Raw genomic sequence first — 15,717 nt, 5'->3', positions numbered from 1 at the left:
TATTTCAATTCCTTTTGAATAATTTTGCTAAATATTACAAACCTAAAACCGGCATCATAAATTGTTGGTTTCTAGTTATTACATAATGATATCAATGGATTCATATGAAAACTATCTTTTTTCCTATCTTTTTTCCTCACTGAAATATTTGAGAAAGGTTATAAAAATGATAGAAGCTAGATTAAATATCTGGTAAATGCCTCTCTGAATTTGTACAGTGCTTCATAAGGGAATTCAGATTCTCAATATGAGGACAAAGGCAAAACACTGGTAATCACTGAAAGCCATAAACTCTTGGATAACTGGACTGCAGGTGCAGACACTTAGAAACCTTAGCTATCTGTATCCTGGCATTCATCCACAGCTTTTTCCAAGTGACCATATGTTTCAGTGGTCACATTGAACAGAACATTCTTCAGGAAGACTGCTAGCGCAGGCATCACATGGCCAGGTGCACACCAGTGCAGACAATAATGGCAACCAGATTGATGGGTGTTGCAGACTGGGCAATTTTCAGACTGGGCAATTTTCAGACTGGGCAATTTTCAGACTGGGCAATTTTCAGCTTACACACATATTGCTATTTTTGGCTAGTTTGCTGATATTTCCTGTAATTTATATTTACTTTCAGCCACCACAACAGTATTCAGTCCTTACGTTTTACTTCTGTAAATAGACATTCATAAAAGCTAGGTCAAGATATATTCGTTTATATAATAGACACACACTTAAAACCAATATCTTGATAAATTTGAGTTGGAAGTGCACCCAAATTATAGTCTGAATGACAAGCCTCTCGGGTGATCCTAATCATAGTAAAAAAACGCAATGGGCGGAGTCCTGATGACCAGTATTGTTGGTCAATTCAGGTAACAGGTTACCGGCTCACCTAATAGGGTGGTGTTCCTTATAAAAACAGGAGAAGTAGTCAAAATAAAAGGGGAGTGGGAATAAGACCCAATGTGTCCTTACCTTCAGTGAAGGAAAAGGAACAAACTGGTTTAACCTGATAGAACTTTATTAGGACAATTAGTAGAAAAAAAATATCATTAAAAGGAAAGCACAAACAATAGGAAATTGCATGTGGTAAAAACTGACAACGTTGTCACTTAAAAACGTGTGCCCATGAGCTCAGCCATATCCCAGTCATCCACACATGTCAATCATCTCAAGTTATTAAGTGTGACTTTTATATATAATGCTTTCATGTGTTTAGGCGAGGCGAGTTCTGGGAAACCTTGGTAGCACAAGTCAGCACCCATATTGTGCTTAACCATGGGCCTCCAGACTCCCTATATGCCTATAGAGCTGATGCATTAAGTCTTTACAATGTTGAAAAAAAACATTGGTCATCACAGACAAATAAATGCAATTCTGGTTAGAAAGTATCCCTGCTAGTTAGTGAACAAGACAGGCTTGATTTCTGGGTGTAGCACTGTCAATCATAGAGATAGTAAAAAATGCAGCACGCTGTGATGTAAGCAAGCGACTTGAGTCAAGGAGAAATAATAGATCCGCAATAAGCTCGTTAGTCATTCAGCACCATGTTTCCATGAAGCAATACATATAGCAATGCATATAAGTTGGATAGAAAAATAGAGTCAAATCACAGAGGCTCAAAAAAAATGTTCAGGCTGTAATTGCTGGCTGGATATACCAGTTGAAAAGCGACTCACTGTTTAGACAATATTAGATCTGTCCTCAATTGCAGCGACAAGGTGGAGAATCCAAAGTCCTTTTAAGGGGTCCACAGGTGTGCAGGATGCAAATCTCTGTATTCCTAGTCCTGGTGACACGCACAGGATGTTATCCACTCAAAACCAGCATGGGGCCGCCTGGCCATTTACTTCAGATTTTTGGTTGTTCGTGGATTTCCAGTTTGCGTAGATAGGATGAGGGCTAAAGAGTGATGAAAAGCCCAGGTTGGCCATCAGCAGAGGTCAAGTGTAGGCGCGCACACACCATCATGTTTCACCTACTTGTGACGTGGGTTTCTTCAGGGTGAACGGTTAGCATGGACAGAATCCTTTTGTGTGACACTCAGGGATTTACTTTCTGCCTAGACATTGTCATGTTAACCCCAAAGGGCAATTCAGACCGCTGTAAGGAAAAAAAAGTGTTTTTTACACCCCTGCCATCTTGTGGCAGTATATGACTATTCCAGTTCATAGTATATAATCATTGATAATCATATAAGGTAAATCGCCATTCACAGATAGACATTATATGCTTTTAATCACATCAATTAAATTCAATAGTAGTTGTATTGAGATGTGAATATAAAGCGGTATACAGATAAATACATTTGTATAACCTGAGGCTTAGTATGATATTTTAACAATTTGGTGAAGATCAACTTACGGAGTCAGGAATACCTGTAAATTCAGCTCAGTGTTTAATCTATTCGGCGCAAGCGTCCCCAGCCGAAAAATCCACTCCTTTTCTTTTTGAAGAAGTACCAGGTCAAAGTCACCTCTTCTTACTGGGAGTTTTAAGGCATAGAGCAGGGATCCTCAAACTACGGCCCTCCAGCTGTTGCAAAACTACACATTCCATGAGGCATTGTAAAACTCTGACATTCACAGACATGACTAGGCATGATGGGAATTGTAGTTCCTGAACAACTGGAGGGCCATAGTTTGAAGACCCATGGCATAGAGCCTCAATTTTGAGTCCGTTTGGTTCCCTATTGTGATATTTTGAAAAGTGTTCTATGGGGGGGGGTATCATCTGGCGGACGAATACTTGAGAGATGTTCCCCTATATGGACCTTTAAGGGATGCTTTGTTTATGACAGGGACATTCCAGCATATACAGTACTCGTGTAGTACTGCAGTTAATGAAGTGTCTAATTTGATACACCTTTCTTCCTGTTGCATCTGTAAATGAGTCAGATCCATCTACAAATCCACAAATATGGCATTTCCACAAGCATACATCCCTCGCAGTGGAGGCAGGTCCGTGAGCCAAATTTTGTGGATTAGGTCTGGTAAATTCAAATCTGACGAGTACAGCAGTCAGATTTTTGGCTCTTCTTCCTACCATGAAGGATTTAGGGCCAACTATGGAAGCCATCTGGGGAGCTTGAGTCAATTCCTGCCAATGTTTAGTAAAGATCGTTTGCACATCTTCCCACTGTGTAACAAACGTGGTGATGATTTTCACTTCATCAGAAAGGCTCTTGTTGGCATCTTCGTCATTCTTTGGTATTAGCAGTTCTTTCCAGTCAATTGTGGATGCTCGTTTTCTTGAGTTCTGAAACCCCTTTCTCTAAATCTTTTATAGTGTTGCTTTGATTCAGCCTGATAGTCCTGATCCAGCGAGCAGTTGCGTCTAATTCTCAGAAACTGCACAGTTGATATACCTCTGACCAAGGACATAGGATGATGGCTGGTTGCCTCAAGAAGGGTGTTTGCTGCCGTTGCTTTACAAAACGTTTTCGTGGACAGATGGTCTCCATCTATCCTTATTAGGAGGTCCAGAAACAAAATTTCGTTCAAGTCGTGGGTGAATGTTAGGCAAATATTACGCCAATTTTCGTTCAGTTAGCTCAAGAACTCTTCAAGAGATTCGACAGACCCCTGCCACAGCAGCAGATCATCATCGATATATATCGTAGCCACAATTTGGCATGGTCTAGATAAGATTCAGAGCAATAAACAACTTCCTCTTCCCAATACCCAAGATGTAGGCTTGCATAGGCAGGAGCCCAAGAGGCCCCCAAGGAGGTGCCTTATATTTGTCTATAATAGACTCTTAGGAATTGAAAGCAGTTATTAATCAAGACAAATTGCAGCATCTCAAGGATGAACTTGTTCTGAGGTCCCATACATGGACATCTCTGGTCAAGAAAGTGTGCCACTGCTGCCAAGCCCCATTCGTGGGGTATAGATGTATAAAGGGACTCCACATCAATGCCTACCAGGAGATTTCAAGGAGATATGGTTACTTCAATATTTACTAATACATCAAGGGTATCTCTAATGTATGAGGGTAACTCAAATACCATTTTTTTCAGTAGGGCATCTAAGTATCTTCCAATTTTCTCCAGAGGACCCTTCACTGCTGAAACTATTGGCCTACCTGGTGGGTTCATCAGGGATTTATGAACTTTAGGAATTATTTAGATGGTAGGGGTGTTAAACTCCTCCACTTTCAGATACTCATATTCATTCCGAGACAAATAGAGGCCGGCTACTTGCGCAAACATAAGTTTAAATTTTAGTTAATTGGTTACAAAGGTAAAGGGGTTAGCAGGAACAGTCATTTAAATGTATTTTTTTCTCATTTTCATAGTATTATGCTGAGAGCAATACAACATTGCCCCCCCCTTGTCGCTTTTCTTGATCACCAAATTTGGTGCCTCCTTCAGCTCTCGTAAGGCCCAGCGTTGTTCAATATCCAGGTTGTCTTTACTTCCTCTTTGCCAATTCACCTTAGTAAGGTCATCTTGAACCAGGTCTAAGAAGACCCCCAACCAACTATTTTTTCTTCATGAGACTTGCACATCCACTTTTGTTTGTAGGAGCTGGGTGCCCTCATATCTATGAAGTTATAATACATAATCATACTGTAACTTTACTGATTTCTTCCCATGTAATGCACCCCATCAAAAGACACATCATATCCCATAACCAACCTCAAACCTCCCACCAGTGAATCATCAGACTGTTACTCAACAGGCAACAAAAAGTTCTGCAGTTACTGGCCAGCAGCCTTCAATTACCATTCACCTCCTCACTGATTCAAAAAAACTTTGTCCACCTCCTCCATTAATCTATCTGAAACATGTGCTGGACGCTGTAACACAGAGCCTTCAGACCCAGTTTCTGCTGCAATTCTGGAAATGAATACCATGGGGAGAAGAAATCCAGAACCATATACGATAAGACAGAAGGAGATAGGGGGGGGGGGGGGGGTAAGCCTCAGACTGTCTGGTCTACCCATCTAATGTCAGCCCAATAGTCAACAATTGGTGTAAATCAGAGCATAATCACATTGGGTCACAGCGTAGAACACCTTTTTCTTTAAAGACTATATGGTTACATACAGAAAATAAAAAGTAAAAAAAAAGTATCATCCACAAAAAAATAGTGCAATATAGAAATACCAGCAGAGTTAATGAACTGTCAATCTCCATAGTCTGGGCACCCTTTCCCATTTAGGAAAATCTTGATTTCACTGTAAATGAACTGATTCAGCCAAATCACAGTAAACTAAAATCGATTGCATAATTTCTACCCTTCATTCTCCATACCAACATTTCATTTTCATAACGCTGATGAAACAGAAGAGGTGACATTTCCATGTAAAAATAACGATTTGTAAGTGTTGCATTCATTCACACATTACAAATCCCAATAGTAACCATTGAATATCTGACTCAATAGAGTGAGCTGAAAAAATAAATATCATATAATATAATATAATATAATTATTTTTTTTTTTTTTTGATATGTGTTAGTTGGAACAAGGGACAAGCATACGGTATAAATGTTACCACACTGCAACACGGATTGAAAGAGGTGACAAACACATCTTGCAGTCTATTTGATGTTTGAGGCTACCCAGGGACCTGACACTAAAATGTGTGAAATTCTAAGTGCGTCAAAAGCTTTGTGCTTAAAAATATCAAACAGTTACTGTGAAGAAAAAGTAGGCAGGTGGAAACAGAACACGTACCGAGACCAGATGCGTTAATGGCTTTTACTGACTTCTTCATCTTGTAGAGAACCGTGCGATCGACATCAAGGGCCTGTGACAAAAAGAAAAGCCAAACCATTAGCAAAGCCCCCAACAGGGCACATTAAACACTCAATACACTTTAAAGACAAAACAGAATATATTTTTAAAAATGCATTTTTTTTAAAAGCTTCCATACCCGGAAATGTCAGGTTATATTAGTATTTGTTGCAAAGCCAAATATAGTAGGGCTGTTACTGATTAAAGTTTTTGTGTTCGATTAATCTTTTTTTTTTTTTTTAATCGATTAATCAGCTAATTTCGATTATTTATAGCACAGATACAGATCAAACTACTTTTAGCTTATCTTCTTGCATTGCAACTCTGCATTAGTCAGTGGTAAATGTGGTATACACTATATATAATCACCCGACACTAGTTAGTTTCCACAATCCAAGACTTAACTTCACAGTTCACACAAATACGTTTTAAATTCAAACTGTAGCACTGACGTAAGTAGTTTTTTTTTTCCACAGTAGCGCGACAATCCCTCCACCTCCAGTCTAACTAATCACTTTCACCTTATGGCATGGACCCCTGTGCAAACAGGTGGCCATGCAAGCAGGTATCAAAAAGGTTAACACGGACCATAAAACTTCTCTGAGGCCGCGTACACACGCGCGGACTGTTCGCCCAACTTTGTCCGCTGAACAGTGTTTGGGCGGACAGTCCGCTCGTGTGTGGGCTTTCAGCGGACAGTTTGACGGACAAGGTTTTTCGGAAATTCCGTAAAACTGTCCGCTGAAACCTTGTTTCAGGGAACAGTCCGCTCGTGTGTAGGCTTGTTCGTCAAACAAAGTTGCGCGCATGCTCAGAAAGGATTTTCACGCCGAAAGCTATAATGCAGTGTATAGGACGTCGTATTTTTCGTCCCGTCGTACGTGCCGTTCACGTCATCGCGCACGGTTTCAGCAAACTGTTCGTCCGTCGTGTGTGGCCATGTCCGTCCATGCTAAGTTTGAGCGGACTGTTTGCCGAAACTGTTGGACGGACAAAGTTGGGTGAACAGTCCGCGCGTGTGTACGCGGCCTCACGTCTCCTTAGATCTCAGCAAGGACGACAGGTCATGGGTAGAAAGAAAAGATCCAAGTGCTCACCGCTTAAGTATAAGATTTCATTTTTGTGTTCAAACAAACTAATCACATAAAGATGATAAATACACAGCATGTAAAGCCGACAATCGTGTTAGTTCCTTAGGGCAGCAGCAGGTGACATCATGCATAGCTCCTCCCCCGTATGCGATACGTTCAGTCAGAACTTCGCTGTCACCGGACTCCTCCCCCTTTACTTCGTTAGCAAATGGAGGCACTTGGGGAAGAGGGGAGGAGTCCAGTGACGTCGATGTCCGTGACATTACCGGATCTCCGACAGAACTCCCTTTAGCCCCGGAAGCTGGCGGAGAGGCGAGTACTGATCAAAACAATTTTGATCAAAAAAAATTTATAGATTAATCGAGGAATTCCTCTTTAATTTCCACAGCCCTAAAATATAGCCAAAGTTCAGAGTGAACCCTATGCCAGAAACCACCAGTAAGCTTATACCAATACATCACTTCCACTAAGGCTCCATGTAGACGTGGCGCTGGGGCAAACTCCTCTGAACGAACTTGAAACCGTAATTTAGAAACGCCCGCCTTTCCACATTTGCATGCCGTGTTCAACTGCGTTTGTGTCTAGAATCGTTTATTAAAATATCCTCGTCAAGACCCTCCCCAAGCTCAAAAAACATTGTTAATTTCAGCCATTTTGACCAGAGTGAGTAGCAGCAGCAGAGAGCAGCTGTATACTTGTATTTGCCTCTATTTCTGTGCTTTTTTTTTTCCAATGGAGCCCATAATGATCATATGTGAGGAAATGTTCCTGATGTGGCTAGAATGACGTAGAAGATTGCGTGCGAGGTCCAGAGTCAGAGTTAGTCGCTATTGGACCCATCCATTGATTGCGCAGCAAATGTTGGTAGGATATTTTTCCAACATGTATTTACAGCTGCATTCCTACCCCGACAAATATTTTAATCTCACATGCATGTCCATTGCCACATTTGACCTTCTACTAGAAAAAGTACGACCCAGTCTGACACGCATGGACACCAACATGAGGAAGAGTGTGTCACCAGAGGAATATCTGTTGGTAACGATCAGGTATGTGCATACTGTATATGTATGTATGTATGTATGTACAGTGGGGACGGTTAGTATTCAGACCCCCTTACATTTTTTTTTTTTTTTTTTTTTTAACATTGGTGGACAGACATTTTTCGGTCTCTCCAGAGATGCTCAATTGGGTTTAAGTCAGGGCTCTGACTGGGCCATTCAAGAACAGTCAGGGAGTTGTGAAGCCACTCCTTCGTTATTTTAGCTGTGTGCTTAGGGTCATTGTCTTGTTGGAAAGTAAACCTTTCGGTCCAGTCTGAGGTCCTGAGCACTCCGGAGAAGGTTTTCGTCCAGGATATCCCTGTACTTGGCCGCATTCATCTTTCCCCCCAATTGCAACCAGTCGTCCTGTCCCTGTAGCTGAAAAACACCCCCACAGCATGCTGCTGCCACCACCATGCTTCACTGTTGGGACTGTATTTGACAGGGGATGAGCAGTGCCTGGTTTTCTCCACACAAAGTGAAACATTTAAGGGGGCCTGAATACTTTCCGTCCCCACTGTGTATATAATCTATAGATGTACAGTTGTATTAATTTTAGTTTTTCCTTTATTTTTGATTCTGTGGGGGGGGGGGGGGGTTTGTGTGTGATACGTCACTGATCAACGCTCCCAATTACAGGGAGAGCTGATCAGTGACAGTGTCACTAGGCAGAACAGGGGGATGTTTGTTTACATTAGGATCTCGCCGTTCTTCCTCACCGTGAGACTATCACGGGTATCCCCCTCGGATATCGGGTCCACCGGAACCGTGCCCGCGAGCAGTCTCTTAAAAGGGCAATGGACAGGTACGTTAATCTGCCTGTACGTGCCCTTCTGCTGCAGTATATCTGCGTGAAACGGTCGGGAAGCGGTTAAACGTTAATTTAATTTTTTATAATATATCAAGTCGGGGGTCAAGCTCAATGGTGGGGTCATCTGGGTCAAATCTGAACATATGGGTCAAATTCCAATTAAAATTTGGACACAGAAATGCTAATGGTGTATTGCAATGCATCAAGGGCTATATATGGTCTATGAATCATCGCAAGTAATAAAAACATTTTAAACTATTTTTTTTTATGTTTTTTCATCTTTTTCCATCATATTTTTGTCTTTTCAGGTCAAAAATATAGGGTACCTTTAAAAATGCTTATAAACGAAAACATGTCTAAATGCCGGTACCACGTTTAGCCGCGCTTGGCATCTGAAATGTGGAAATCTTTGGCGTGTGAACCCCATCTTCTTGCTTTCCAAGAAACGCTGTTAAATGCAACTACCTAAAAATTGCAATAAATGAGGCTGTGTACATGGTCACATAGGAGAACATCGAATGAGTTCAGACGCAGTTGAAAAAAGCGTCCAACTGCCTCTGAACCTACGTTTAGCAGCGTCCTGTGTACATGGGGCCTTTAGTTGCTTAAAATGTGAGCACCAGGTGTATCTGAAAAGGGACGGTGATAGTCAATTTTATTTCACTTTTTTACTTTAAAATGTAATATAATGATAGTTTAGATGTTATAAAATTACTTTTATTTAGTAAACAAAAAAGATAAACGCCTAGGTTAATTCCCCCTGGAGGTAGACCAAAGGTGCTCCAAAGCTCAGTGTCTTCCTAGCACTTAAAACAGGATGAAAGTATAAGATGAGACCGCAACTCGTCCTTCTGATAAAAGTACTTTATTGATAAAGGTTGCGATCACCGCTGGGCTCCCGCAATCGCTCGTGGCACACGAGAACCGGGATTTGTATGTGTAAACACACAGTTTTACGGTTCACTGAGAGGAGAAGAGACAGGCTGTCTGTTCATACAGAGTATGGACAGCGATCTGTCATCTACCCTACATAGTCCCTTCCCCCTTCAGTTAGAACACACTGAGGGAAAACATTCCCCCCCTTGATTGCCCCCTAGTGTTAACCCCTTCCCTGCCAGTGACATTTTTACAGTAATCAGTGCATTTTTATAGCACTGATCGCTGTATAAATGACAATGGTCCCAAAATGTTTCAAAAGTGTCTGATGTGTCCACCATAATGTCACAGTGCCGAAAAAATTGCAGACCATCGCCATTACGAGTGAAAAAAATAAATTAAAAATGCCATAAAACTATCCACTATTTTATAGACGCTATAACTTTTGCGCAAACCAATCAACATAAGCTTATTGAGGTTTTTTTTTGCCAAAAAATATGTAGAAGAATATATATCGGGCTAAACTGAGGAAAAAAAAGGAGTTTATGTTATATATTTTTGGGGGTTATTTATTATAGCAAAAAGTAAAAAAGTGTTTTCAAAATTGTCGCTCTTTTTTGTTTATAGCACAAAAAATAAAAACCGCAAAGGTGATCAAATGCCACCAAAAGAAAGCTCTATTGGTGTGAAAAAAAGGACGTCAATTTAGTTTGGGTGCAACGTCGCATGACCACGCAATTGTCAGTTAAAGCGACGCAGTACCAAATCGCAAAAAGTGCTCTGGTCAGCAAGGGGGTAAAATCTTCCGGGGCTGAAGCAGTTAAAGGCTTTCAAATGATACTAGTTGACACAATGACGACAAGAAAGAATGCTCCGATGAATGATTTTTCAGAATTCCCGTACAAAATTGTACTGGCATATGGCCAGCTTAAGTCACCCACTTGGCAGCGAGATCTCCCTATTACGGTTTCCTTATCTGCTCCAACACACGCTACTCTAAGGGCCAATGGGTTGTTCTCACTCCTGCTGCATTATCCATGATATGCAATAAGCAAATAATCCAACAGCGGCAATGGGACTGCTCACTGCAAGTGTACAGAAGAGATCCAGCCATCCTGCATTCCTGTGAGAACAGATAGGCGATATTAGTGTAACAAAACCCAAAAAAACTTAATTTTTCGGTAGGCTAAAACGTTAATGTATTTTAATGGAGGAGGTAACCAGTCTGCCGTGGTCAGCAGTGTAATTATAGACTATAAATAGTTTTTAGCACAGAAAGATAATCAATAAGACACTTTCAATTAGCTCTGTGGTAGGAAACCACTTAAGGGTTTGAGACATATTTATTTACAGCCTAATTCCTGTGAATCTTGGAAGAAGGCTTAAAGCCATTTCACAGCTATACTTTATCTAGGACTCAGAAACCCAACCCGCAAGAATCCTGCGAAACATAAACACATTAAAATTACGATTCATGGCAATTATATCTGCACTAAAGGATCTGTCTGCTCAAACCAGTTACGTCTTTTACTGGTGAGGAACACGGCTGGTTACTGGCTTCTTATTCTTTTGTGGCCTACACAGAAAATGGGTTGGCTTAAAAAAAAAAAAAAAAAAAGTCAGGGCAAAAAATATAAAAATAAAGTATATGAATGAATGAAAAAAAAGCATGCTCTTTTTTTATTTTATAGTCAAGTGTTTTAACAGTTTGTATTCTTCCTTTGTTCCACTAAGACAAGCTCTTGGCTCCCATCCATAAGGACTCTTTACAATGCCTCATAACCCAAGTTGCAATTTATACACACGAGTGGATGAACGAGTTGGAGGAGTGACCCCCTTAAGAAAAAATTCCCCCATCCACACACTTGATGTGGATGGGGGGTATCACTCCTGCTGTGTTAGGCCCCTTTCACATGGGCATATTCCGTTTTGATCAGCATGCATCTGTCCGTTGATAGGGTGGACAGGTCCGTGTCTGCTCAGGGTAATGCAGAGTGGACACAGCACGCTCTGCTCTATGTGCGGCCATGGCTAAACCGACTTTGCTGTCCATTTACACCATACTACCTTCGATCTGCCTACATGGTAGAGCTGCACGATTAAATCGTTAAAAAAAAAAAAAAACACAATCTCAATTCACTCGCCTGACAATCTCTACCGCTGAGAGTAGGCGATTCTTTCATATAAACAAGTGGAGAGATTATCTGCTCACTCAGCTGTCAAAAGAAAGCATCCAGGGCAATCTGCCAAGTGTAGAACTTGAAACATTTTAACTAACCCTTAGGCCCCTTTCACACGGGACGCATCAGTAATGATCCGCCCCCCGTGATCATCCGCTTGCTCAGCGGGGATCGTTCCGTTGTCCCCGCTGAGAAGGCGGATAACAGGGTGGTCCCGGCACACTGTGCAGGGACCGCCCTGTCAGCTCTCCGCTCTCCTCTATGGGGGATCGGATGAGCACGGACCGTCTGTCCGCGTTCATCCGCTCTGCAGACGGATAGAAAAATAGGATTTTCCTCCGTCTGCAGAATCGGACAATAGCGGAGGCGGAAGATATCGGGTGTCTGCGGATGTTCATCTGCAGACACCGGCTATCCCATAGGGATGCATGTATGTCCGTATTTCATCCGCAAACGGATGGATGAAATACAGACATACGGTCCGCATGTGTGGAAGGGGCCTTACTTAAGCCCCATGCACACGAGACGCTGTTAAATGCGCATTCAGAGGCAGTTGGACACTTTTTTCAACTGTCCCTGAGCGCATGCAATGTTATCCTATGTGTCCATATACACAGTCTCGTTTTTTTCCCCGTTTTTATGCAGTTGCATTTAACCTAGTTGTTCCAGAAGCAAAAAAATGGGTTCAGACACATTTCAGATGGAAAGCGCGGCTAAACGGAGCACCTGCTTTTAGCAGAGTTTATAAAAAGGAACCTAATTTTTTGTACCAGAAAACTCAGAAATATGATGGTAAACCATAAAAAATACCCAAAAAAATTGGTTTAAAATGTTGCAATTACTTTAGATAGTTCGTAGAGCATATATACTCACTGATGCAATGCCATGGTAGCTTAGACAATGAGGAATGCCTCCACTTCTTTGCCCCCCAACCCTTCATCCAATTTCTAATTTAATCAGTGACTCCACCTAGTCTGACCAAAGCATAGCAATGTCTTTTTCACAAAGAAAAACCTGCATACCAATGTCTAGTCAGCCCCAACCCCCCACCATGTTTGTGAAATATCCAAAAGGGACATTCGCTGTGCCATCAACTGATGGGTACAATATCGACAGGCTCTGACTCTGGACCTCTCATGCAATTTGCGACTACATTGCTGCCTCATCAAGAGCAACATCAGGAGCATTTTCTGACATATATTCAATATGAGATCCATTTCCAAAAAAAAAAAAAAAAAACATAGAAAGAGAGGCAAATGCAAGTGTACAACTGCTCTCTCTGCTGCTCACACTGATCAAAATGGCAGAAATATTTAATACATGCTTTCTAAACCTTGGGGAGGGTCTATATGATGTTATCTTTACAAACGCCTATAGACGCAAACGCAGTAAAACGCGTCTAAACGCGGTATGAAAATGCGGCAACATGTGTTCAGCAGAGTTTGCATCGGCGTCTCGTGTGCATGAGGCCTTAGATCAAAGGGAAAGAACTTCTTGTGTAAACAAATAATCTGGGCAGTCTGCAGGAAGTTTAACCACATAAAATCTAAATCTTTTTCTGACACTTCTTTCTCAAGTTAAAATCAATATTTTTTCCTAGAAAATTACTTGGAACCCCCAAACATTTGAGATATAGATATATTATTTTTTTTTTTTTTTAAATATATACCCTCAGAGGCCCTAGGGAATAAAATGGCAATTGCTGCAATATTTTATGTCACACTGTATTTGCCCAGCAGTCTTTCAAATGCAATTTTGTGGGAAAAAATACACTTCAATAAATAAAAAATAAAAAACAAAACCGTAAAGTTAGCACAATTTTTTTGTTTTAATGTGAAAGATGATACACCGCGAGAATCGTGAGAGAATCGTGATATATCTTCTAAGCAAATAAATAGTGATTCTCATTTTAGCCAGAATCGTGCAGCTCTACTACACGGAGGAGACCCGGTCCCTTTCTGTTGGTATTTAGCGGACCAGATTGGAGGGGTGTAAAAGCACACAAGTCCTGTAAACACAAACAGGTCTATAAGGATGAAAGGACCATCCAATCGGGTCCACCTGAAACAGTGACAACAGGAAAATAAAGTGCCTCTCCAGGTGCGTGATGGAACCAGGTAGGATGAGGAATGGACTCCTCCCTAACTCGGTGTTAACCTCGGCTCGCCAGTCCTGCAATACGGATAAAAGGAATGGATGGCTGCACACCAAGGTAGTGATGAATCTCTTTACTGTAAAATCGGTAACATGAATAACACCACAGGACAGGAAAACAGTTACAGGTAGACGCTGAACCGGGAGAGCTTCAGAGTATGGCCAGCTTGGCTTTAGAAAATTGTTTTCAGAAGTAGTTTTAAAGCCAAAAATGGTTTTTAACCGTAATGCATTTCCTGCATCAAGGGAAAAAAAATATTTCACTAGCTCTCACTACCCTCCCTAAAACACCTGCCTCATCTTATGGTCCAGTGCTGTCCCGTCTGCAACAATGCTCCTTCTCTTCCTGGTCGCAAAGGGGACACTGAGCAGTGGGATCTATAGGCTCCTGCAACGATCAGGAAAATTCTGTGAGGAGGGAGCAGGGGGCGGAGCCAAACGGCACTGTGTGTGTCTATAGATGCACACAGCTCAGGAATGTGCCTGCACAGGTGCCCCCTTAGCACAAGGTTTGCTATGGGGGTACCTGCAGGAAAAAGATGGCGACACCACTAGAGGGGAAGATCAAAAAACAGGTAACAGCTTTGTGCAACATCGCATACAACAGGTTTTACAAAAAAAAAAAAAAAAAGCTTTTGGCCCTTAGAATCCATTTAAAAAGGGGGCGATTCAATCAGTTTGGACCACAGCAAAAAAATAAAAATCCAATGGGAACAAATTAATTTCTAATTGCTGAATTCGCTCCCCAATAAGACATTTTTCTTAACTTATTTGCAAAGTGTCAAAGTAAATCCAGTAATAGAACATTTGGTAAACTTAGAACATTCAAAAATAGAGACATTGACATTGCACTCGCATAAAAATGTGTTCGCACTAGTTGAATCCTTGAAAATAATACTGAATGGTCAGACAAGCAATTTTGACACTTTTTTGTCGAAACTAAATTCTGCAGGTGTAAGGCCAGCATTCGCTTATCATTTTTTTAAAGGAATATTATCAAGCAAAAATATTCAGTGAATTGGTTAAATAAAAAAAATACAGAAAAACAACCAATATGTGTTTAAATCAATCCGCTTAATTTTTCTACACATTTTACATAATTTCCAATTGTGAGGCTGAGCAAAGATTTCCGAGTACAGGCAAACCAACTGGTGCTGGGTGACCATTTATTGCTATGAAATAATATAACATTGGCCAAGCAAATAATTTGATGGGTGAGACACTCAAGTAGGGAACGTCTGACGTGCAGAATCACTGGCTCTGAAATAGGTGTTGTCAGAGTCAGAGGACTTTCCTCAAGGATATGGCCTTGAATCAAGCATCACTCGAGTTAGAAACATAAGCCCTGGGCAGGTAGGCCGGGTCACTGGTATGCATCAACTCCATAAATTTTTATGGTTCTTTTTGACCTTCACAATAAAAATTGTGAATGGTTGCTCTTTAGTAGTGACCGATTTGTTTTAAAAGAGAATTTATCCTCATTTTTTCCCTATTATCAAACTTGTACATGTCTGTACATGACATCTAGTTATGCCTGAGATTTTCAAGCTTATTAAAGAGGAAGTAAACCCCCCTCTACAAAAAAAATAAAAAAAACGCACCCTGCAGGATAAAGGCATAATGAGCTAGTATGCATAGCATACTAGCTCATTATGAATTACTTACCTGAGATCGAAGCCCCCGAAGCGACCCTCGTTCACTTCCTCCGTTGCCGCCATGATACCCGGAGCGACTTCTGGGTATCACTGCTCCGGTACTTTGACTGGCCAGAGCAGCGGGAGCCCTCAGTGATGGCATGATCACCTTCACCAATGACACGC

The 15,717-nt window shown here is 41.2% G+C and overlaps 1 protein-coding gene across 4 annotated transcripts in view; it reads right to left on the bottom strand.

The window, feature by feature from the left end:
• The window catches only part of ASAP2 (ArfGAP with SH3 domain, ankyrin repeat and PH domain 2), a 356,358-nt gene that overhangs the window by 261,833 nt on the left and 78,808 nt on the right, over nucleotides 1-15,717 (bottom strand). For all 4 annotated transcript variants that reach the window (XM_077488750.1, XM_077488749.1, XM_077488751.1 and 1 more), the window contains exon 2: nucleotides 5,683-5,755. In XM_077488750.1, the coding sequence (XP_077344876.1) occupies nucleotides 5,683-5,755 (73 nt within the window). The remainder of the gene's footprint in view (nucleotides 1-5,682; nucleotides 5,756-15,717) is intronic.

The sequence above is a fragment of the Lithobates pipiens genome, unplaced genomic scaffold (genome assembly GCF_037356315.1).
Source record: "Lithobates pipiens isolate NorthernLeopardFrog02 unplaced genomic scaffold, aLitPip1_a1.2 Scaffold_18, whole genome shotgun sequence".
NCBI lineage: Eukaryota > Metazoa > Chordata > Amphibia > Anura > Ranidae > Lithobates > Lithobates pipiens.
Note: the sequence above shows the minus strand (reverse complement) of the source record. Positions and strands in the feature narration are given on the sequence as shown.